The 25,492-nt window shown below is 43.8% G+C and overlaps 1 protein-coding gene across 2 annotated transcripts in view; it reads right to left on the bottom strand.

Annotated features, from left to right (window-relative positions):
• Positions 1-23,602, bottom strand: part of LOC121279305 (desmocollin-3-like) — a 30,343-nt gene extending 6,741 nt beyond the window's left edge. Inside the window, exons 1-11 of one of the 2 annotated variants that reach the window (XM_041190444.1) lie at positions 23,448-23,602; positions 13,855-13,948; positions 10,367-10,569; positions 8,350-8,478; positions 8,085-8,240; positions 6,115-6,259; positions 4,811-4,983; positions 3,886-4,020; positions 2,685-2,870; positions 1,458-1,705; positions 197-339 (exon numbers count right to left, since the gene is read on the bottom strand). In XM_041190444.1, coding sequence (XP_041046378.1) covers positions 197-339; positions 1,458-1,705; positions 2,685-2,870; positions 3,886-4,020; positions 4,811-4,983; positions 6,115-6,259; positions 8,085-8,240; positions 8,350-8,478; positions 10,367-10,569; positions 13,855-13,948; positions 23,448-23,495 — 1,660 coding nt within the window. In that variant the 5' untranslated portion in view covers positions 23,496-23,602. The remainder of the gene's footprint in view (positions 1-196; positions 340-1,457; positions 1,706-2,684; positions 2,871-3,885; positions 4,021-4,810; positions 4,984-6,114; positions 6,260-8,084; positions 8,241-8,349; positions 8,479-10,366; positions 10,570-13,854; positions 13,949-23,447) is intronic. The other variant, XM_041190445.1, reaches the window with a different exon arrangement.
• Between the last annotated feature and the right edge of the window lie 1,890 nt (positions 23,603-25,492).

The following is a 25,492-nucleotide window of genomic DNA, read 5'->3' as shown; positions in this document are numbered from 1 at the left end:
TGAGTAGGCTGTGTGCACAGCTAAAAATGAGCAAAGTATTCACCCTTTTGGTGAAGAGGTGCCGCTGAGCACATAGGTAACCAGCTTCTCGTCTGCCTCTTACTTATTTGAGAAAATGCAAACAAATCTACCCAGTTAGCATATTATTTTTCAGTCTATGAATTACAGTCTTAAAGATATGCAAATCTGTACTTACTGTCTTCTATGGCCAGCACTGTAACATTATACTTATTATTTTTTACAAATTCAGATTCTCTGTCCATCACAGCGGTAGTCCTGATCCTGCCAGTTTTTGGATCAATGGAAACCCAATCTGCCGGATCACTTAGTTCTCTGTAGCTGGATAGTCAAACAAGAAATATAATAATTTCAGAAGTTAGCTCCCCGCCCTCATAATCCAGGTCATAAAGGATGTTCAGTTAAAAGCGTACTGTCCCATTTGAATGGGCATCTATGATTGCACTACACCCTGTGGCAGTGAGGTCCACATTCTAACCACCCTCTGGTTAAAGAAGTTTCCTCAGATTTATTAGTGGCTATCTTATATTTACAGTTCTTGCCTCGCCTGGAATTGGAAACATCTTCTCTATGTCTACCCTAACAAACTCTTTTCATCAGCTTGAACATAGAAGAGTTGAGAGCTTGAGGACATTGCCACTTACCTTATGCCAGAGGTGATACGAGGAAAAAAAAACATTTAAAAAAACAAAACAAAACATGTGATTAGAATCTGGGATGCACTGCTTGAGGAGGTGGTGGAGGCAGATTCAATCATGGATTTTACAGAAGGATTTGGATAAACACCTAAAAGGCAAAGGCAAAAAAAAAACTCGTGGCTACAAGGTAAGGGCTGGGGAGCGGGACTAGCTGATTTCCTCATGCAAAGTGTCTGCATGGACATGATGGGCCAAATGGCCTCTTTCCGTGCTTTTAACTATTCTATAACCTCTTATCAGGTCAACCTGCAGTCCTCGCTTTCCCGGAGAAGAGTTTCAGCTTATTCAAATCTTTCCTGATGTATAACGCCTTTTTATTTTTGCATCATTCTGGTGACCTAAGCAAGATGCCTTATGTCTATGACCAATGCTTCATATATGTATATATAAAAAAGGTGTTTAGAAAGCACCACAAACATCTACAGAAATAACAGCACCACGTCATTAACCTTGAAAGAATAAAATGAGCATTTCCTGTGTCACTGTCCTGGCCAACATTTACCACTCAACCAACATCACCAAATCAGATTACCTGTTCATTTCCATATTTCCTGTTCGTGGGAGCTTGCTGTGTACAAATTGGCTGTTACATTTCCTATTACGTAACAACATGACTACGCTGTAAGGAATTACTGCATTGACTGCAAAGTGCTTTGGGACATCCAGAGTTCTTCCAAGGCGCTATATATTATTTTTGCACAAGTGCTTTCTTCATTTACTTGAAATAAGTAATGGTCCTACCTGATGCCGTGGCTGCTCTTAGTCTCGGGATCTCTTGCTGTATAAGACCCCAGAACCTTCCCAATTGCCACGTTTTCCTTCGTCCAGAGCTGTTTGATGGCCGGATCAAATTCTGGACCTTCATCGATGTTCTGCACGTTAATTATTACCAAAGCAGTTTGCCTAGTGCCAGAACTCCCAGTCAGAGGGACCTCATTTTCAACTGTAATTTCTAACAGGATTGATGATGTTGCCTCAGCATCCAGTGGCTACAGAACAGGCGCAAGAGAGATTACATTAAACTCTCGATTCACCCCAGAATTCAAGCAATCCTGCAAGCCTATCTCAAAATGGATCACTGAATACTCCCAGGGCCACTGCCAGTGATAGCACAGATATGTTTATTATCTTAAAAGGAACTACATAAATTAAAGTGCAGTTTCTACACCTAGTACCCACCACCACCCAACCCCCCCACCAACACCCCCCCATAGCCACTCCACCTTTTATTTTGGCCAATACTAATAATTTTCATTCTGATAGGAAATTATTTTAACATTTGATTTAAAGATTGCAATATTTCAGGGATCGGTTTTAGAATAACTTGCGTATCCTGTTATGCATAGAACACAATAAAACCAAGTGAGACAAACCATGAAGGCTGTACAATCAACTGTGTCAAAGGCTCACTCACGGGTTCAGGAGTTATACCGCACCAGAGCCAGTCACAGCTGTTTAGTGACATTGGTTGGGGCTGGTTTGGAGGTGTGAAATTGAATGGAAGGATTCACGGTGGAGTTATGGGCACCGGCATATCCTGAAAAATCCACGAGTTGGGTAAAAGAACTTGACCCCTAAAATTAACCAAAGGCCAAAACGTGCAGATGAGAGCGTAAAACTTGTGCTGGAAAATCGGAAATAAAAACAGAAAATGCCGGAGAAAGCTCAGCAGGTCTGACAGCATCCGTGGAACGGGAAAGAGTTAACGTTTCAGGTCCGCGTGACCCTGCTTCAGCTCTGAAGGGCCAAATGGACTTGAAACGTCAACTCTGTTTCTCTCTCTGCGGATGCTGACAGACCCACTGAGTATTTCCAGCATTTTCTGTTTTTATTTTACACCATAATATGGCCTCGCTTTCATTCAATGCCTTGCAATAATTGTAAAAAAAAAACGTGAATGTTTCATTAAAAGCCTCGCAATACTGTTTTCTGAAAAATCTTTAGAACCAAACACCATCATTTGTTTACCTTTACAACATACAAGAGGCCATCATTTGTTTTGGGGTCAGTTTGGATTTTGAAATTTCCATCGCCGTTCCCCTTGGTGATAGTGAACACAGCCCTGGTAGCAGGCGTGTTCACCAAGTCTTTATCCTCTACAGGCATTCGGAGAATCATTATGTCGCTTATGGTCTCGTTAACAGAAATGATATACTGAAGCAAGACAAAGGTTCACGTTAAAAATCGTCTTGTTTTTTTTTAAAAAGTCAATACAGTCACAATTAAAGTTCTTTAAGCTTAATAAATGGAGAGAATTTGATTAATGATGCAGTACAGTTGTTATAGATGTGAGAGAGAATTCTGAAACCATCAGATAGTCGTTACTTAGGTCATGAAGATTTGTGTAATGATGATAATTACGCACGTGCACATTCCTTCTGCTATTTGGCTGCAACTGAACAGGTTTAAATGGCCTAAATCCTTTAATAAAGTAATGAACATTTCTGAAGCATTAAGCACTTTTTACAGCGTCTTCAATGCTTTGGTCTTGGGTCAACCCCACTTTCCAAAAGTTTATATTTTGTATGCAAATTTAATTAAAAAAAGGAAGGTTTCATGGTCATGTTAAATAAGGAGGCAGTTCATGATAACATGCAGAACCAATATGTTTTATCACCTTCTAGTAGCAAAAATCATAAGCCATTTCTGGGATTGTTCCCCTTCAAGCAGACGTTAAGATTTAATAGCGGGATTCTGAATTACCAAGGGACTTTGATGGAGTAAATAAAATGAAACTGTCTTCACTAGCAGGAGGGTCGGTAACCAGAGAGCACAAATGGCATAGCCGGGGGGGTGTGGGGAAGGGAGGGTATTGGGGGAAGAGATGAAGAGAATTTAGTTTTCCGTTAAGATCTGGAAAATGCAGCCTGACAAAAGGTAGAAGTAGATCCAATAATAAAAAAACTTTCGGTAGGGAATTGGATAAATATTTGAGGATAGAAAACTGTAGGGTTTTGAAGGCAAAACAGGGGGGAGTGGAACTAGTTGAATAACTCTCCCCCAAAGGGGTAGCCCATGAATGATGAACTGACTGTGCTTCTTCATGAACTGACTGTGCTTCTTCAATGCTACAAGTTTCCATGATTCTTAAATCAAGCACAAGAAGGATGACCGTGCTTTTCCAACAAGAAAAAAAATCAGATTTTTTTGTAGATGCCAGCAAACTTACTTTGGAGGTCTTAAACGTTGGAAGATTGTCATTCACATCAGTGACATGAACAACAACAGTTGCTGTCGAAGAACGTCCATCGCTTCTTCCTTCCATGTCTCTAACCTCAACTGTCAGGGTGTAAGTGTCCTGATCCTGAAAATATTTGAGATGTGAAGATGAAACAGCGCACGTAACTTCAAATGGCAAATCTTTAAATCACAAGCGCACTTAGTGCTTGGAGGAACCGGAGTAAATCATTTGGTTCCATCGAGCCTGCTCTGCCATTCAACAAATTATGGCTGATCTTTTCTCTCAACTCCACCTTCCTGCCCTATTTCCTTAATGTCCAAAAATCTATCAACTTCTGTCTTGAATATACTCAAGGACAGAATATCCCTCTAAAATGAAGAGATTTTTCATCCCAGTACTAAATGGTTGACCCCTTATTCTGAGACAGTGACCCCATGCTCTAGATTCTCCAACCAGGCTAACTGATTCCTCAGGTGTGTGTGTGCGTGAGTGTGCTAAACTGAATTTTGATCATCCCAACTCCCACTCATGCAATACAAGATAACTAGAATGAACATGTCTGCGGAAAGTGAAATAATTCAGTACGTATGGACAGTCTGACACATGATGCGTGGTAAAGCATAACATGATTGGGAGAAGCCAGTTTATTTGGGCACACGGTTCTCAAAGTTCTCCATCACTGGGGGCTTTCCTGGTTTCATGTCTGAGTCTACTGAAGGCCAATAGGTTGTAATTCAGAATGGCTTTCTCGATGGAAAAGGGAAATGAGCCATCTGCGGCCAACAGCTCACATGTCACCCCAGCATTCCCTTTCCCGTGTCACTTGACAGGCTGCGCGTTTCACTTTTGTCTTTTTAGGTCCCCAAACTACCAAAAGTGGTATTACACTTCGGAATGTGAAGAGGAGGCTTACGTCTCGGTCTAGTTTATCACTCCTGGTTTGGATTTCGCCCGTGAGCTCGTTAATAGAGAATAGCAGGTCGAGTTTCGAGGCCGGCTCCTGCAATAGAATCTTGTAGCGCAGCGAAGTATGTAAGGTGTTGGGCTCATCGCGGTCAGTAGCATTAAGCTTCAGGAAAATTGTACCTGAAAGAATGAAGTTAATTGTCACTTCCCGCAAGACTTACGCCGGCACGGTTCACTGCACAAGGCGAATCCTGCCAATTTCAGGCTGGTTCTTTACCCAACCTGCTCAGACCAGCAAAGAGAGGGTGCACCAAGCAGGTTGCTGGCAGTTTAAGTTCATGCCAGCTACCTACTTGCCCCATTCCTGTTGGGCTGCTGAGAGTTAAAATCGAGCCCAAGCTGCCTAATGGAAATCGGCTGGGCTGTTTTTATGCCTCGCTCGGAATGCAGAGAAAGTATCTAAAAGCGATGAGGTAGGCGTCTGGAAGAGATTCGATAAGTTACCCAGATATTCCACCCAAGGCAGGGCAGATCAGTTAAAAACAAAACCGAGACGCTGATAGCTAAAACTCAGAAGCTGTTGTTTCAGACAGAAATTGCGGCACAGAAACAGGCCATTCGGCCTAGCTGGTTTATGCTGATAGTTCTGCTCCACATGAGCCTCCTCCCACTCTATTGGCTTATCCTTCTGTCCCCTTATCTAGTCTCCACTTGGTTACCAAAAAGAACGCAGGACTAGGTAGATGCAGGAAGGATGTTCCCGATGGTGGGGGAGCCCAGAACCAGGGGTCACAGTCTGAGGATATGGGGCAGACCATTTAGGACTGAGATGAGGAGAAATTTCTTCACCCAGAGAGTGGTGAGCCTGTGGAATTCGTTACCACAGAAAGTAGTTGAGGCCAGAACAGTGTGTGCTTTCCAGAAGGAATTAGATATTGCTCTTGGGGCGAAAGGGGTCAATGGACATGGGGAGAAAGCAGAAGCGGGCTATCGAGTTGGATGATCAGCCATGATCACGATGAATGGTGGAGCAGGCTGGAAGGGCCGAATTTTCTATGTTTAGTTGTCTCCAATATCTACAATTATGTTATCGATAACTGCAATTAATGCCTTTCAATTATAAAAGTCTTAAGTCAATGCGCCCTTACATCTGTGGAGAGAAAGAGTTAATGTTTCAGGCCGACGGGTCATTAAGCCGAAACGTTAACACTTTCTCTCTGCAGGTGCTGCCTGGTCCTGCTGTGCTTTAAGCTTTGTTCGCTCTTGTTTCAGATTTCCAGCAACTGCAGTTTCCAGCTTTTGTATCCTTACCAACTGATGAACCTTCAGCTACATATGCAGTGAACTCCTCTTCAGTGAATTCAGGGGCATTATCGTTGACATCATTAACTTTCACAGTCAGGGGAAGAGGATCTTCGGGGAAAAAACCCTCCCTGGTTTTTGCCCTTGCAACCAGCTGAGGAATGGAAAATGAGAGAAGCCGTTACAAATTTGTCTGCAATAAACGTTATTCTTTTTTCACAAGTGCATCCAAAACAAGTTGCGTACTGAAAGAGCATCACCTGAACTCTTAAGTCGTCGTAGGGTTTTGCTCCCCAGCACTTAAAAGAAAAGCAACGTTGACAGAACATCTGGAGAACTAATCGATCTATAGAAAGTTGCAGCACAGGAGGTGGCCATTCAGCCCATCATGTCTACGTGCACCCTTTGTTTCAGCAATCCAATGCCCTACTCTCCTCATAGCCCAGTAACTTGTAATACTTGTTCAAAGTTATCTTAAAACATGCCTTTACCTGTGAAAAAGCATTCCATACGCCAGCGGCTCACTAAGAAAGATTCTCCAAGCTCCCTCTTTTAAAAGCTCCCTCATTTAAAATGATTATTTTTTTATTCAGGCCCTCATCTCTCCATATATATCTGCAATTTACTCTTACTGATCACTGTAGTACGCTCTCCTTTTGAGTACCCAAAATGGCACACACTGTGGTCTAAACAATGTTTTGTTCCTTTGTAAAAATTAATCATTACCCTTGGACTTTATGCTGCTATTTAAAATGTCTAAAATTCCCTGCGCCATTTTTATAGTTTTACCTGCACTTTCAGAGGAAAACACGTTTAAACCCATAGGCCTCTGTTCATTCACACCCTTCAGTTATTTTTCCATTGAATGTATATTCCTGCTCCTCAAAAATTCCTCAAGTAGTATAACTTTGTGCTTAACCATGCTAAACTACTTCTGCCACCTGCCTGCCCATTCCACCAGCCTCTCTAGGATTTTCCTGAAATCTTTTCTCTGTGCCCTGCATTTATCAAACCTACTTTTTGGTTATCCAGTTTCAAAACTATTCACCCCCCAACCTGGCTCTTTTAAATAGCGTCATCGCATCTTCTACGTTCAGCCTCGGATTAACAACTCACCCTAAGGATGGAACCTCTAGATTATTTGAAGTCCGTGGAGGAGGAGTTTTGAGACCACAACCTCCTGACTCAAGGGAAAACATGTTACCTACAAAACCACAGCTGACACCCATTATGAAAATAATAATTATTAAATCTATTAAACTGTCATAATATGCGAGATAGCAGGATGATATTACTAGAAGGGAAGTGTGTCATGTGATCCAGTCTCAGTTTCACTTTGGCCTGTGAGCAGAGCACAGCACACAGCCTGGCTGACACCTTCAAGCTTTCTACCTTTGCATAAATGGTATGTGCCTGGTCCAAACAAATGAGCCCTGTTTCCCCAATCCCTTATGAGTGATTGGAATCATTATATATATAAAAAAAAAAACACACTAACACGACTTGGCTTTAACAAACGAGTGCTGTCCGTCCTTGATTAACAAATGCATTTGCAAATATTCACTAATTGAATTATGGATTCTAGAAGAGCCTAAAACTGTGGCTTGATTTAAGGGATGATGGTTAACTGATCTATTCTACTCTCTCTCTCTCTCTCTCTCAGTAAAAGACAATGGCCCGGATTTTGCATTGATAACAGCAACGAGGCCACGCAGCACATAGAACTGCAATTTCTGGGGGCCATGTTCAGCTCAGCACGGAAATCTGGGCATTGCTGTTGGCGGGAAACAGCTGCACCAGTGGTAAGCACCACCCCTTCAGCATTGAGCGCCAAAGTCAGGCCACCACTTTTACTAATCTCAAGTCCTGACATAACTCTGGCATTTGAGGATCTTCAGCTAAAGAAAAGGGAGCACGACTTCCTGGCTGAATCACTTTCTGCAAGGGCAGAAAGAAAAGGGGCCATCAGAGATGCTCACGTGAAACATGGGGTATTCTTCACGATCCACAGGCCGCTGCACGTATATTTCACCAGTGTCGGGTTCGATCTTGAAAATGCCTTTTGGAGCTTCATTTACTCCTCCGCCACTTAATTCGTAGATCAGTTTATACACTTGGTGATACTCTGAATTTATCTGGAAAGGTGTGAAGAATTGAGCGCCGATTAAAGTTTAAGACAATTTACACTTTTCTCCCTCATTTAACTGGGGTCAGTTTGATCTTAACAAATAAATCGCAACTTACAGTTTGAACATACTTGGGGAAAGGTCCAGGGGAATTCTCGGTGATAGAAAACGGAGGAGGTCTCCACCGCCTTTTCTGACGCCGCAGTATAGCTGAGCGGCGGACTCGAGCAAGCGGTCCTGCTATTGACTGAAAAACATCAAGCACAGCGCAGGCAGCGTTAACTCGATTCATCTGCAGTCTCTTTCACAACCTCAGCAATGATCCAAATGCTTCACAGCCAATGAAGTATTTTCTGAAGGAATGGCAATGCTGTAATGGGGGAAGATCATGACATAGCGGTAATGTCACAGGACTAGTAGTCCAGAGGCCCAGGTTAATTTTTTTTTTTTTTTTTAAAATTCGTTTACAGGATGTAGATGTTGCTAGCTAGGCCAGCATTTATTGCCCATTCCCAATTGCCCTTCAGAAGGTGGTGGTGGTGAGCTGCTTTGCTGAACTGCTGCCCTCCCTGTGGTGCAGTTAGGGTACTGTTAGGAAGGAAGGAAGGGAGTTCCAGGATTTTGACCAAGCGACAGTGAAGGAACGGCAATATAGTTCCAAGTCAGGTTGGTGAGTGTCTTGAAGGTGGTGGCGTTCGCATCTATCTGCTGCCCTTGTCCTTCTAGATGATAGCGGTCGTGGGTTTGGGAGATGCTGCCTAAGCAGCCTTGATGGGTTTCTGTAGTTCACCTTGTAGATGATACACATTATTGCCACTGTTTGTTGGTGGTGGAGGGAGTGGGTGCATGTCAATCAAGCGGGCTGCTTTGTCCTGGATGGTGTCAAGCTTCTTGAGTGTTATTGGAGCTGCTCTCATCCAGGCAAGTGGGGAGTATTCCATCACATTCCTGACTTGTGCCTTGTAGATCGTGGACAGGCTTTGAGGAGTCAGGAGGTGAGTTACTCATCACAGGATTCCTAGCCTCTGACCTGCTCTTGTAGCCACAGTATTTGTATGGCTAGTCCAGTTCAGTTTTCTGGTCAATGGTAACCCCCAGGGTGTTGATAGTGGGGGATTCAGTAATGGTAATGCCGTTGAATATGAAGGGGTAATGGTTAGATTCTCTCTTGTTGGAGATGGTCATTGCCTGCCATTTGTGTGGCATGAATGTTCCTTGCCACTTGTCAGCCCAAGCCTGGATATTGTCCTGGTCTTGCTGCATTTGGACATAGTGTCTGAGGAGTCGCGAATGGTGCTGAACATCGTGCAATCATCAGCAAACATCCCCACTTCTGACCTTATGATGGAAGGATGGTCATTGAAGAAGCAGCTGAAGATGATTGGCCTAGCAAGCCACTCAGTTCAAGGGCAATTAGGGATGGGCAACAAAGGCTGGCCTCATCAGCGATTCCCACATCCAATTAAAGAGTAAAAAAAAAGTGCAGGAAATACAGCTACTAATTTTCACACAGCTAAAGCCACACACCCCACAGCATTGAATTAATTTTTTCTTTCCCTCCCATAAACAAATTGGTGTTAGTTGAGGGGACATGCATTGACAAGGACACCAGAGAGAACTCTTCTATCCTACAGGTGTGTACCATGAGGTCTTTTTATACCCACCCGAGGGGGACAGATGGAATTTTGGTTTAACGTTTCATCTGAATGACAGCACCTCAGACAGTGCGGCACTCACTCAGTTCTACCCTGGAGAGCCAGACTGTGGGACTCGACTCCAGAGAACTCCTGACTCAGAAGCAAGAGCACCACCCACTAAGCAACAGATGACACGGCATGTTTATGACTCGGATATGAAAAATATCAACACAGAATTATTGCAGTATAAGCCCCGGAAGTGAAGACGGGAGTTTCAGTCTCTTGAAATCTAAGGCTAAATGCTTTGAGTTACTTAACCGTTTCTGAATTCTGAGATTGAGGTCACATTCAGATCAGCCGTGATCTTACTGAACGAGGAGCATGTTCGAGGGGCCGAGTGGCCTACTCCTGCTCCTGCTCCTGGTGCGAATGTTTGTATGAGCATGACTGACCAGAATGGTCAGTGGTGGCAGGGGTTGAAAGGAGGAAGTTGCTCACCTGTGGATCCGGTTGAAACAGCAATCGGACACGAATGGTGCACGGCACGGGTGTCACTGGACCTTGCAGTTCAATGTCAAAGGTCCGTTGTTGACCAATGTGGAGATCGTGAGTTGCATACAAGGAGCCATCAAGCTTCACAGCAAAATCTGGGTCATCAGTGCTGATTTGTAACGTGTCTTTGTGACAACATTCTAAATCCACTGTATAAAAAAAAATTTAGGACAGAAAAAAATGGTCATTTTTAATTCAATATTTCACTGTTTATGATGCATCTAAAGGCTATTCCTTGAAGTATCTTTCACCACAGTGCACAATGTAGTTAAACAGTAACAATACCAAATCTAACTTACAGCTAAAAAGGTGAAAGGCATAGAGCGAGACTGGGATCAATGGACACATTTTCAAAATTAATGGGACAGTAACTAAAAAAAATTAGGGAGAACAGAAGTCTACAAATCATTTCATGTGTGTACAGCTGAGTTAGGGTATAGTCCTCAAGTAAAATAGATATGGGTAGGGAAAGCATGAAGAAGAGAGAACAGGCCAAGAGGCAAAGTTAATTATGCCTTCAGCTGGTGTGTGGATGACAAGCAATAGTCATGGGTGATGAACATGCAACATGACCCCATGTTCCTCCAACTCAAGAGGTGCGCATGCTACCCACTGAGCCTTGGGAGTCTTAAGATTCACACAGCTGGATTTTATACTCCCCCACTGGCAGGTTTGAAGGTGATTGCAGGGGCCACTTCTAAGATCCAGCAAGTGGCCTTCCCAAGACCTGACTGAAATTTTAGATGGCCAGACAGGTGGTCTGCCCAGCCTTGGGCCAACTGAGGTCTTTAATGGACACTTAAGGGTCTCATCCCAACACCAGTATTTTACCCGCTACAAGGGGGAGGCCCACACCACACAGGTGTCCAGGCAGCTCGGACCGGTGTCAAAACAAGAGAGGGGTGGCCTCCATCGGACCATATTAGAGAGCTCCCCCAAAGTGTCAAACCCCCTTTAATCTTCGCCGCTGGCCTCCTAAACCTGGTCCACACGGCCTCCACCACTGCCACCCCCACCCGCCACTCACCGAGACTCCCCCCCCCCGGACTTAACTGGGCTTTTCCGAGTGGTGGGACTGCCCGTCATCCCCTCCCAGCTGGGATTGCAGTGTCGTCAGCCATCCGAATGCTTGGGAGCTCTCACAGGCGGGACTTCCTCCCAAGGTGGGGGCAGAAGCCTCACCTTAAAGCAATTAACACGGTACCCAGGAGAGACAGGGACTGCAACACCCCATACAATTCAGCCTATGCGGATACATAACGTTAATCTTGCTGAATCATTGCTTTAAAAGTCCCTTGAGCAGAGACGAGAGTTCAAGCCTCCACATACTGGCTTGGCATCCGATGGGGTATTCGTGCCAGACCAGAGCAAAGCAAATTCATCCCCACCTCCCCCAGTGCAACCCCACAGAACAGAAAATCAAAGCTACATCTTTCGAATGCTGGGCTGGCAACAAGACTCATGTCCAATGAGAGTGGACTGGCTGACGCCCATTATATCCAGAGAATCCTGCCAGTAAGAAGATAGCTTTCTTACCTATAATCACTATTTAGAGTCACACAAATCAGTCAACAGCTTACGCCTATATATTGCCTTTAACATAAAACATAAGGCTCTTCACAGGGGTATTACAGAACAAATCTTGCTACCAAACCTCATAAAGGAGGCAAACGGACAGATGACCAAAAATGTTGTCAAAGAGGTAGGTTTTAAGGAGTGTGTCTTAAAATGTGGAGAGTGAGGTAGAGGGGAAATCACAGACCTCAGGGCCCAGGCCACTGAAGGTGCAGCCGCTAATGGTGCCGTGATTAAAATCGGGGATACTCAAGAGGCCAGAATTAAACACGTGCAGATATCTTAAGAGGGTTGTTGGGCTGGAGGAGATTTAGAGTTGGGGGAGGGGAGGAGATGGAGGAATTTGAAAATAAGAATGAGGCAAGTAGGATCAAGACAAGAGCTCGAACTCATAGCTTTTGTACAACTGCACTAGTCAGCCCTTTCAGAAGGAAAGAAGGGAAAACGATTAAATTGACATTGAGAAAGTAACCACACTGGATTTCCAGAATCCTTGCTAATTCATGATGGGACTGCCGAGTGGTAACTGTCAAATTTCTACTATCTCTTTACCCGCGAAAGCAAAATTCTCAGCTCAAGAACATGCTCAGGCAAAAAGCAAGCCGAATTCACCAAGATTTTTCTTTTGTTATTTTTAGGCTCTTGCTTACCTTTACACCCAAGAAGGAATTTTTAACCCAGCCCCTCTTCCCTCTTGAATCAAATCCCAAAATTTTGCACGTCACAGTAAAAGCATTTCATTAGGTTATTTGAGTTAAGCTTCCTCAAATTACAATACTTCTTTCCTGGACTCTTTTTTCTTTAAAAATAAAAAAGAGGATTGTTGTTGTTGTTTAAAAAAAGATGATGCTTGGAAAGGCCTGGCCGCCATTTCAATTCACGCGATAATTTGGCTTTGGCAGGCGGTTATACAACGGGGATATCCCCTCTTGCTGCAAGCCCTCCCTATTTATCCAGGCTGGGGGGGGCACCCGTAACGCTGGTTTCCCTGCACCAGCGTGGAGTGACGAGAAAGGACAAAGATCAAGAACCAGAGGGGTCAGTGAGAACCGTGGGACCATCGAAGGAAAAGTAGCCGCCAAGGGATCGAAATGGCACGGTCATCGGCTGTGGGGGTGGAGCGGGGTAAATGATGACATGTGGTGAAGCGAGTGACGGAGCTGGGACTGCCAGGAGGAAAAAAGGGCTACATGGACTGCAACGATTCAAGAGGGCAGCTCACCGCTGCCTTCTCAGGGGGGTAATTAGGGATGGGCAATGAAGGCTGGCCTAGCCCAGCGACACCCACATCCCACGAAAGGACTTTTAAAAAGAAAGGCAGGGCACGACCAAATGGTGCGGCAAGAGACTTAAACCTGGCGGGGTTGGAAAAGGAGTGGGTGACTGACAAAGAGGAGATGGGGAAGGATGATCAACCAGCATTGTGGCAACCCCCTCCCACCCCCCCCCCCCCAGTAAAATGGAAGAGGCAGAAAGAGAACGAACAACAACGACTCAGGAGAGACCCAGGGAGTTTCAAACTCCACCAAATTCATTAGGACACCATGTTTCCCCATTCCCATCCTTGCCACAGCAACAACAGCAATAATTTGCAGTTACAAAGCACCCTTTTAACACAGCCAACCACCCCACGGGGCTTCACTGGAGCTGCGTTATTAAACTAAATTTGACGCTGAGACACATAAGGGGATATTACGATAAGTGACTGAAAGCTCAAAGAGGTAAGGTTTTTAAAAAGGAGGACAGATCGAGGGGTGGAGGGGTTTAAGGAGGTGATTCCAGATCTTAGGGCTGCTGCAAGCACAGCTGCAAGTGACGGAGCGATGAAAAACAGATGTGCAAGAAGTTAGTTGTATTACCTTTCGAAATCACTTGATTTTTTTTAATCTCCTGACTCGGCACATTTACGTCAATAGATTTGCTGATACAAGTATCTCCAAAGCCTGAGAGAATCTAAAAAAAAAAAGAATATATTTTATAATCCAATGAAATTAAATTTAGTTTCAAAATTTACTTAAGCACTCTCAAGTGCTGCATTGGGAAACGTGGGAATAAAATACAAGGATCAATGCACCATTGTTTTTACATGAATTAAATATTTGATATCATATTTTTAAAAAGTGAACAAAGACAAAAATGCTGGAAATCAAACAGAAAGGGAAAATTCTGAAGACATGATGTCTGGTCAGCATCTGTAAACTGCAAAGATAAATTAACATTACAGAAGTGATCCTTCATTGAAAGTAACTGGGGAGTAAAAGAACCCCTTCATGGGACTGAACATGTCACTTTCAATTATCTAGCCTCAGAGTGATGATCCTAAGATCCTTCCTTAACAAACCCAACATGATGCAGAGGCTCCTGTTTGGCTCCCCTTTCTTCTTGCCATCGCCATCCTTCTTGGACCCTCCTGTATCCCATTCCCCTGTTTTGCCCAGCAGATGTCTCCTCCATAGCTGATGATGCAACAGCAGCCACCTTAGTTTCTTCACTCCCCTTACTTTACCTTTTGCGCGGAAAATGTAAAAGCACCAAATCCCTCAATTCCAATCCCAACGATATTATTCATCCTTTTGCCTCTCTACGGATCCTTGGCACATGTGGATCACTACCCATTTCCCAGAGTGTCAACCCAAGACCTTGCCTCCCCAGACATCATCCCATCTTAGTTACTCAACATCATACCCTTCACTGTCGATGGGTCAAAATCCTGCAACTCCCTTCCTAACAGCACTGTGGGTGTAGCTGCACCACATGGACTGCAGCGGTTCAAGGGGGCAGCTCACCACCACCTTCTCAAGGGCAATTAAGGATGGGCAATAAATGTTCACCTAGCCAGTGACGCCCACATCCCATGAACGAATAAAAAAAATAAAAAAGCAATCCCAAAATTCAGATAAAAAGTACCCTGGTAGGCATTTGAACATTTGCTTCAGTCCCTCCAAACTACTAAGTCCACAGGTTTCCACAACTAATTACATTATGCTGCATGACACACTACTTTATGTAAAGGCTCCATTTTCCTCCCCTGTCCCCATGACTACTTCTGAAGCAGAACTTCTGAAACGTCATTTTACCTCAGCCAACATTTGTACCACCCGCCTCCACCTCAGCTGTGCCAGACAGAGCCCTTATTGCGTCTATCCCATTTCCTATGACTACACTCACTCAAAAAGGCTTTCACCCACCAGATCATTTCCCAGCTTTTCCAAATTAACATTCCTACGTCACTCTCTTTCTTTTCCCTTTCGGGAGGGGGAGGGGGTGGTGAATCACACTCTCCATGATACCTTTATCTACTATGTCACCATTTCGACATCCAGCCACCCGTACCAGCCATATTACATTGCAAACATAGCTGGTGCATTATCTGGGTCATTGACCTTGACCTTGTCCTGCTTGCTGCCCAGAACTCAAGCAAACAAACAAGAGATGGCAATTTACACTGCCTTTCTTCCAAATTACTCACATTTCAGGGTAGGAGTCATGAAGTGTGAGCTGAGGCTTGCCACATTAACTCTACTCCAGGGATTTCCAAACTGCGGGTCATGACCCCCAGTGAGGTCACCAAAACAGGTTTTGGAACCACGAGCTGAAGGCAGCAATGGAGCTCGGACTGAGTTTTGACCATTGGCTTCCCACTCTGACCAACCAAGTTCACCACAGGCTACAAAACAGGATTTAAATCTTCCTCCTAGGTGCTCTGCAGCCCCTTTGTATAAACACGGAATTATAAACCTCAGATTTTAAGCTCCTCTATTTTCTTTGGAGTAGGGATGCAAGGAGGGTCCATCTGCACATGAGAGGTTACACAGGAACAGGAGGAGGCCATTCAGCTCCCTCCAGCCTGGTCTGCAAGGGAGGCATTACATTACAGCACAGAAACTGTCTTCTCAGGTCCATGCCTGTGTTTATACATCACAAGAGCCTCTTCCTCCCACCCTGTCAGAATATCTTTCTATTCCTCTCTCCCTAATATGTTTTTCTAGCTTTAACTGCACAGACGCTCGTCACCTCAACCGCTCCCTGCGGCAATGAGTTCCACATTCTCACCACTCTCTGGGCAAAGATGTCTCTCCTGAATTCCCAGCTAGATGTATTAGTGACTATGTTATGTTATTGGCCCCGAGTTATGGTCTCTCGTGCAAATGCAAGCATCTCCTCTACATCTAACCTATCCAGCTCTTTCATTATCACCTCCATTGAGTCACTCCTCAGGTGGATGCATATTGCTTTTGCCATGTGGATTCATCATCATAAATAGCCTGCATTTTCCCTCATCAGGCATCTGTGCACACGTCTTGGAGTTTTTTTGTTTTATTTCATATTACCTGCACACCTCTTTAAATGCTTGCATCTTTCGTTACCATGGGCCAGTTTCACAACATTTTGTTTTATTTAAATTGTTTTAATTACTTTGGGAAAATATTCTTTGCATCTCACCCAGCAGTTTTTACCCTCTTGTATTTCAACAATACAGGATCGAAAGACTTTTTAAAAAAAAATTTGTTCATGAGATTGGGGTGTCACTGACTAGGCCAGCATTTATTGCCCATCCTCTGAACAAGGGCAATTAAGAGTCAACCACATTGCTGTGGGTCTGGAGTCACATGTAGGCCAAGCCTGGTAAGGACAGCAGATTTCCTTCCCTAAAGGACATTAGTGAACCAGATGGGTTTTTACAACAATCGACAATGGTTTCATGGTCATCATTAGACTTTTAATTCCAGATTTTTATTGGATTCAAATTTCACCATCTGCTGTGGCAGGATTCAAACCCAGAGAATTACCCAGGGTCTCTGGACTAGCCCAGTGCTAATAACACTAATCCACCACCTCTTCCCTTCACTAAAGGGCCTTCTCTTGCTCCTCTAATCATTTTGCAATAGTGGGGAATCAAGAGTTTGCAACACTTTGTCGTCTTGTCTCGCTCTCCGTCTTTCCCCCACCCCAGCCCTTGTCTTTTCTTGAGCCATATTAAAGGGTGCCTCATCTTCAGCTCTGATGAGCTCATACTCAAAACACTAATCTAATTTTTCTACAAGAGTATTGCTGAATAAAGGAGAGACATGCTATCCGAAGTTCTGTGTCTTGCACTCATCAGGACAGCTCTCAAGGAAAACCAACAGTAAAGGGAACAACAATTTATACCACACGAGAAGAGTGCTGACTGCTAGGAAAGCTACTGAATATAGTTTTCAACCTAAATGCTACAATTTGTTCTTTTTTGGGAGAGTAACGAGAGATATATTGTTCTGCTGAATGTGCCACAGTTTTGCTCCTGATTTATGCATCCGTGATTAAAGCTGGAATTTTTGGGTTTTAAATAAACTTTTATTAAGGAACACCTGGCAAATTTAAAAAGATTCCAACGCCCTCACAATGACTGATGGTTTAAGTAAGTCTAATCTCTCCTTTTTATATTAGTTATAGCCTTCAAGCAGACGGTTGGCCTATTGGTGAGTCACCGCACCCCTCATAGCCCCAAAACTTCAGATTCAAGTTGGTACGCTGACCAACCTTCAGCGAATCCAGTCAAAATGTTTTCACAATCTTACAATTATGGTTTAACTGTTTTCTCCCATGTTAACGTTTCACCTGTTTAAAGAGTGAGAGAATTTTATGACCAATTTCAAGTGCCAAGGGATGGGGAAAGCCAGAAGGTGAACCATTTCAAAGTTACTGTCCTGACCACTGCCCAGGAATAATACAACACGTGCAGGTTTTGCTGACGATTGCAGAGCAAAATGTGCAACACAATTTTTAGTTTGCACTGATTACATACCCATTTGTAGGTAAATTATAAATGAGAATATTGCGGCGCAGATGGACATTAATCACCAAAGGCCAGGACAAACGGTAAATCCCCAAAAGGCCAACTGAATGTTAGCTTTTACCTCAAGGTGCCTGGATTACAAACGTGAGGAAGTATCTTGTTTTCTTCACTCACAGGGCGTGGGTATTGCTGGTTACGCCAACATTTACTGCCCTCCTCGGACTACCCGAGAAGCTGCAGCCTACGTGAAGGTACGCGCAACGGTGCTGTGAGGGAATGGGCTTCCACGACTTCGGCCGAACAAGTGATTTTATTCTAAATTTTTTTTAAAATCAGGATAGCGTGCAATTTGAAGGGTCATTTGGCGGTGCTAATGCTCCAGTGGCCTGCTGCCCTTGCTGTTTCAATGTTCCTCTGGTCAGGCCCAGTCAAGGTACTATGTTCGATTCTGGACACAGGCTCAAAGATGTGCTAGCCTCAAATGGGGTACAGCACAGTCTTGCAAGAATGATACCGGGGCTTAACAAGGGTTACACTAAGACCAGTTGCACAAACTTAGCGTGCATTCCCAAGATTATGGAAGATTTTATTTTTGACAGGAGGCGGAGTGATGATCTAAAGATTCCAATAACATCGTGGAAATTTTCAATAGAGTAAATATAAAGAAGAAAGTATTTCCTCAGATGTGTCAATCTATAATTATAGTATGTGGTTACGAACGTGAGGCTTTATAACACAGTTATGTTTTAGACTCTTTTAATTTAAGTTAAAACAGGAATGGTGAGAGGGAAATGGTGTGAAGTTGGGCTGCACTCATCCCAGCAAGAAGCCTGTGAGACCGCAAACTTCTTTCATGGGTTGTGGTTGTCACTGGCAAGGCCAGCATTTCTCGTCCACCCCTAACTGCCCTTGAACTGAAAGGCTTGCCATGCCATTTCAGAGGGCAGCTAAGAGTCAACCACATCGCTGTGGATCTGAAGTCACACATAGGCCAGGCCAAGTAAAGGCAGCAGATTTCCTTCCCTGAAGGGACATTAATGAACCAGATGGGGTTTTTTTTTTAACAACAATTGACAATGGTTTCATGGTCATCATTACTGAGGCTAGCTTTTCAATTCCAGATTATTAATTGAATTTAAATGCAAATTCTGTCAGCTGCCATGGTGGGATTTGAACCCTGGGCCCTGGATTAACAGAGTGACATTACCACTGCCCCACCATCTCCCTGAACCTAGTTGCCATGGGGTCAGGGGGGCCAGGCCAAAACTTATTCAAAGTTGGGAGCAAGCTTTAACACGCGGACACAAAGACAGATGACAGCTGGCCTTACTGCTGCACTCTCACTGACTCAGTCACTCAGGCCAAGGAGTTGGAAAGAGATAACCAAAATAGGCTCACCAAGGCTCCTTCGACAGCACCTTCCAAACTCACAACCACTGCCATTTAGAAGGACAAGGGCAGCAGATAGATGGGAAAACCTCCACCTGGAAGTTCCCCTCCAAGTCACTTATCATCCTGACTTGGAAATATATCACCGTTCCTTCACTGTCACTGGGTCAAAATCCTGGACCTACACCCCATGGACTGCAGCGGTTCAAGAAGGCAGCTCACCTCCACCTTCTCAAGGGCAAACTAGGGATGGGCAATAAATGCTGACCCAGCCAGCGAAGCCCACATCCCATAAATGAATTTTTTTCAAAATTTGCCAAGCAAAAGAATTGGGCTGCTTTTGGGTTAACCATCCAGTGCGGGCTGGCGAGGATCGAACCCATCTTCGAGGAAACAAGGATTGTGAAGAGTTAGAGCTTACCAAATCATCAGACAGAACAGTACAATGGAGAGTCCTCTCATTTATACTCAAAGGGCTGTGTGAAGAGAACTCGGTTTAAAAGGAACACTGCAAGATTGGACTTGGCAAATCAGGGAGAAGGGATCCTGTTCACCCCAGGGGGAGCTGGCCTTTAAACTAAAGACTACATGTCCACAGAGAGTGCAGTATGATGCACGTGTGGTGTGGGTTTTTCTGTTATGTTAATAAGTTCAAGGGGGATACCTTTTCTGTAGTTTATTTTGTAAGCAACTGATACATTACTGTTTATTTGGCTTGTTACAGTAAAAGGTCTTTAAAAAAGTGAAATCTTGTGTAATTCTTGTGGGAATTCATTCTCCTTTTAAAAGTTATCAGTCTCTACAAGGATGGTAACAATGTCCATTTAGCAGTGAATCAGAAAGTAACTTTTCCACACGTAAAAGGGTACTGGGATCGATTGGAGAGGTTGGGACTGGTTTTCTTGGAGAAAAGAAGGCTGAGAGGAGACTTGATAGAAGTGTTCAAGATCTTGAGGGGTATCTGACGGGGTAAATAGTGAGAAACTATTCCCACTCAAGGGAACATCAAGAACTAGAGGGCACAGGTTCAAAATAATTGGCAAAGGAGTAAAGGTGGTGTGAGGAAATCTTTTTCACTCAGAGGGTGTTTGGAGTCTGGAACAAACTTCCTGAAAGGGTGGTGCTGGAGGCAGGTTCGATCGAGGTGTTCAAAAGGGAGTTGGATTGCTACCTGAAAAAAGACAGAATGTGCAAGGTTACGAGGATAAGGCAGGGTACAGGACTAGGTGGAATGCTCTTTCAGTGAGCCAGCGCAGACTCGATGGGCCAAATGGCCTTCTCCTGTTCTGTGAAGATACTGTGAATCTGGAACATGCTCCCCCAAAATGCTGCGAACTTGGGGTCAGTTGATATTTTCAAGACAGAAATCGATCGATCGTTGTTAAAGGTACCAAGGAATATGGAGCCATAAAAAGTAATTTAATTAGAGGGACTGATCAGCCGTGATCAAATTAAATGATTGAACAGGTTCACAGAGTTGAAATGGCTTACTCCTGTTCCTATTTTGAGCAAACAAAGGACATCAGCATTGTAGTCAAGGTGGCATCTTCTCAAAGGCAATTGTGGTGGGTCAAGTAAATGTTAACCCACATCCCCATGAACGAAGTGCCGATATGGCACTGTGGTCATACAGTGGTGAGCGCTGTGCATTATGGCAGCAGTACCTCAATTCGAATCGGAATAGCAGCTTACATCCCACGAATGAATAATTAAAAACGGACACACCATCGGGAGTTTGAATATTGAAAGGGATGGTGCTACTGTCCATCATAGCGTAGGATTGGCCTAGAATTACAGGGGCAATTTTTTTTTTTTTTAAAAATTCAAGTATTTGCATTCAATTTAAAAGGAGGAAATATTAGCAGCAACATCTTAAACCTAAATTGTATTTCTCAAAGAAGCAAAATTTACTACCAGGAAGTTGCCTCGCCTCATCAAAATACCTTTTAAAAATGTTAAAACGTAAACAACATTAAATTTAAGAACAAGTAAGTTTGCAAAAAAAAATAACTACACAAAATCAAATACTCATTTCTTCCCTAAAGGACATCAAGTGAACCAGATGGGTTTTTTTTTATAAAAACAACAATCAATGATAGATTCACGGTCACCCTTACTTTATATTACATCCAGGTTTTATTAATTTAAAATTCCACCAGCTACCATGGTGGGATTTGAAACTCATTCGCCTGGGCCTCAGGGTCACACTCCAGTGACATTACTACGTTTGAACAAAGAATCGAAACTTCGAGAAAATGTGTTAGTATTTTTGATTGAGAAATTATTCTAACTAGAAGTTTATACGAAGTGCTGGATTATCCTGGCCCTGTAGAGATTGGGGGCGGGTGGGGGGGGGGGTAAGTCACATCAGGATGGCTCCCTAAGTGAATTCTCACCGCTCGAGATGTTTCCCAGGGTGAGGTGGGGTGGGGGTGGTACGCTGGCATTTGCCCACCGGGTAAAGCACTCATCCCACACACACACCACGCGGAGGGCACCAGCTCAACGGAGGCAGACTCACTGCAGGAGGCCACCAGGGCCAGAGTCTCCCAAGCCCCAGCAACCAGGCCACTGACATAAAAAGTCCGCGCGTGGCCCAAACAACTCCTCTGGGGGGGGGGTGGCTGGCATCCTCTGAGGGCTGCCTCTGCAACTGAGGACACCTGTGATGGCTGATCTGCCTCGGCCTATTCCAGCCAAGGTCTGCCAAGGCTCCAGAAACTGCGGCCAATTAGGAGGAAGACTGCGTCACCAGCCTTGCTGCCAGTAAATGCCAGCTCAGGACCCCCACTCGGTCCTGTTGTTGGGGTTTTTGAAACCCGAAAGAAAATCCAGCCCTTAGCATCAATACGTACAGAAAACAAAAATCGCCAAATATCAAGCAACAGGAATATCAAGGGGCCAAGATCCATTGCATTATGTCACAGACACAAGACAATTATAAATTCTAGTTGTCTATTTAAGTAGCCCCAACACTTATATCATCAAGTAAACCATATGCTTCACAGGAAAACCATATGTCTGTATTAATAGCATCCAACAATAAAATGTTGTGAATATCAAAAAGGCACCTAAATGCACAATATTTTACATAGCAACCAGGGCAGAAACTAAAACAAACTACAGAAAACTTCCTTGTGATTCAGAGAATTATATCTGGGTTTTTTTTAAAAATGAAGCTTTAATTGCTCTAGGGAGAAAAAACAGAAAATGCTGGAAAAATGCAGCAGGTCTGACATTATCTGTAGAGAGAAAAGCAGAGTTAACGTTTCGAGTCTGTCTGACCCTTCTTCAGAGCGAAGTGCTTTTATCTAATGAATATAGTGTCCTTTCACAGGCCAAGTGAAACAAAAAGCAGAAAAATACTGATATCATGGGATATTACAACAGTTGTAAATTCTAATTTTAACAGAGACAAAAATTACATCTCATGCTTGGTTTTCTTTCTAAACAGGCATCAAACAAAAACTTTGTCAGGATCGCATCCTCCAACTAAATCTTAAAACTGGGCAAAGAGTCACAGCAGGTTGGCAGGGGTATTTAACGAATGGCTTTACAAAACAAAATTACACAGGCAGAGCCAGTCCAGATGGTCAAAAAAAAACTACTTCACACGCATTGAAATGTACTTTGAACAATCTATATATAGGAAAATAATGCAAACGAATATTGTAAATAAAATTTGAAATTTTAAGTGAGTGAGGCACTCAAGGGTGCTACATAGTCTCTTGAAAGAAATTCAACTGTACTGCCCTTTAAGATGAATTTATGCTGTTACGAAAATGTGCTTTTTATAAATTTTAACGAATGAAGCCTATTGTTTTTGGAAACAAAACTAGAAGACACAAGGCGACAAAGAAGAGCACAAATCAGCAGTTAATTAAGTGCATGAATGCCTGGTTAAATCTCAAGTGGAGTTTGCTCGGTTCAGTTTTATTTTAAAATGTATTGATCCGAAGTAATCTTAAATCAAAAAAAAATAAGCAAGACCGAATCATTCGCTGATTTTCACTTTAAAAATAAAAGCCCCTATCATTTAAAATATTAAATAAAGGCAGCTAAAAAACTGTTAAAGAGTTACTGTCTCCCTTAAAGTTCAAACTAAAACAATCACCCTTCGCTGGTAAATAATTTTAGATTGATAATTAATAGAATTAAGAGCGCTCGTTCACAAATTTCCAACAGCTTATAGTGAAGGCAAAACAAAAACATAAGCAACCCCTGATTTCCCCCCCCCCCCCCCCCCAATAACATCCTTTTGAGAAGAAAGTGAATGAAAATTCTTACCAGGAGGAAGGAGGTGAGCAGAAGGGCTGCTCTCGGAGCCGCTGCCATTTGCCTGGGATCTCGACTCCACTTGAACTGAACGGGTGGAAAGTGACGCCTGAGCTTTTTATGGGAGAACACCTCCAGGGGAGGGAGGGGAGGGAGGGTGGGTGCTGGGCCCCAAAAAAAATTCTGTGTGAAGTTTCCACGTACGTGTCAAAGAAATGTCTAAAGCTTCTGCGTCTATGTGAAACTGGGTGTACAGTTTCTGTGCTAATGTGAAAAGAGTGTAAAGTTTCTCTCTACCTGTAGGAAAAAAAGTGTAAAAATTGTGTGAAGTTTGGGTGCACATGTAAAAAAAAAATGTATAAAGTTTGCTGTGTGTGTGTTTTTTTTTAAAAAAAAGTGTGAAATACAGGTGTAAAGTTTGTGGCAAAGAAGTTTTTATTCTTCTCTAAGTAACTTTTAAAGTAGAATACCTTTCCCTCCCCCTCCCTTATCCCTTTTCCCTTGATGCTTTCTCCACAGTCTGCCTCCCCGTTTTTCCTCTGTCGGCTTTTAGCCTGTCTATGCGGCTCCGCCCGCCTTTCCCCTCTCTCGCTCTCTCACTCACCTGGGCAAGGCTCCAGGTGAGAGCAGCTCCCCGAGGGCGTGGCCTCCCCTGCCCAGCCCACCCCACTCCACTCCTCCCCACTCCATGAGTCACCGGCAGGGCGGAGACCAGGTGGCACTCTGTGTGTAGTCCCATCCCCATGGCGACGGTGGAACAACGGGTTTGCTTCGGTGCCTCTGAGTTATGTGAGCCAGCAAGAACAAGGTGCCAAGCAGCTTCGTCAGGGCAATGAAAGAAAAAGTGCGCCACAGGTCACCAGCTGCTTAGGGGAGATGAGGAATACCATTCCACCCATCTTTAGAGATCTAACAAGATCAACCCTAAACTCACCCATTGCTGCATAATTACCTGTGCCACTGAAGGTGAGGGGAGGTAATGTCGCCCCCTGATTTGTTAGTCTGTGAACAATATATCTCAAAAACTAATGATGATATATTATTGTGTTCCGGTTCACAGTCGTTTCAGTAAATTCTCAAAAAGACTGCTAGCTGTAAAACCCCCTAACTTCATTGTATCATATTTACAGTTAGAAGGACACCCTACACTAGCTTCTGACCGTGCTTACTGTCCTAAAGTCCAGGAAAGCCTGAGCGTACATCGCTTCCTCCCATAACATCACAGGCTATTACAGTTAACCCTTAATGGGACTTAGCCTAACATACTGCATTATACTAATCTCCCCCCGCAACCGCCCCCCACCCCCCACCCCCCGCAAGTGGAAGGGTGATTTTCTGAATGGAGAGCTGTGACTAGTGCAGTTCCACAGGGATCAGTGCTGGGATCTTTGCTGTTTATAGTATACGTAAATGATTTGGAGGAAAATGTAAAGGGGCTACAGGGCTAATTAGTAAGTTTGCAGAGGACACTAAGGTTGGAGGAGCTGCAGATTGTGAAGAGGATTGTCAAAGGATACAACAGGAAATATATCGGTTGGAGACTTGGGGGGAGAAATGGCAGATGGAGTTTAATCCGGACAAATGCGAGGTAATGCATTTTGGAAGGTCTAATACAGGTAGGAATTATACAGTAAATGGCAGAACCCTTAAGTGCATTGACGGGCAGAGGGATCTGGGTGTACAGATCCACAGGTCACTGAAAGTGGCAACACAGGTGGATAAGATAATCAGGAAGGCATATGGCATGCTTGCCTTCATCGGCAGGGGTATTGAGTATAAAAGCTGTGAAGTCATGCTGCAGCTGTATAGAGCCTTGATTAGGCCACACTTGGAATTTTGCGTGCAATTCTGGTCACCACATTACCAGAAGGTTATGGAGCTGTTGGAGAGGGTGCAGAGGAGGTTTACCAGGATGCTGCCTGGTCTGGAGGTTATTAGCTATGAGGAGAGGTTGGAGAAACTCGGATTGTTCTCACTAGAGTGACGGAGATTGAGGGGCAACTTGATAGAAGTTTACAAAATTATGAGTGGCATGGACAGAGTAGATAGTCAGAAGC

The sequence above is a fragment of the Carcharodon carcharias genome, chromosome 6 (genome assembly GCF_017639515.1).
Source record: "Carcharodon carcharias isolate sCarCar2 chromosome 6, sCarCar2.pri, whole genome shotgun sequence".
NCBI lineage: Eukaryota > Metazoa > Chordata > Chondrichthyes > Lamniformes > Lamnidae > Carcharodon > Carcharodon carcharias.
Note: the sequence above shows the minus strand (reverse complement) of the source record. Positions and strands in the feature narration are given on the sequence as shown.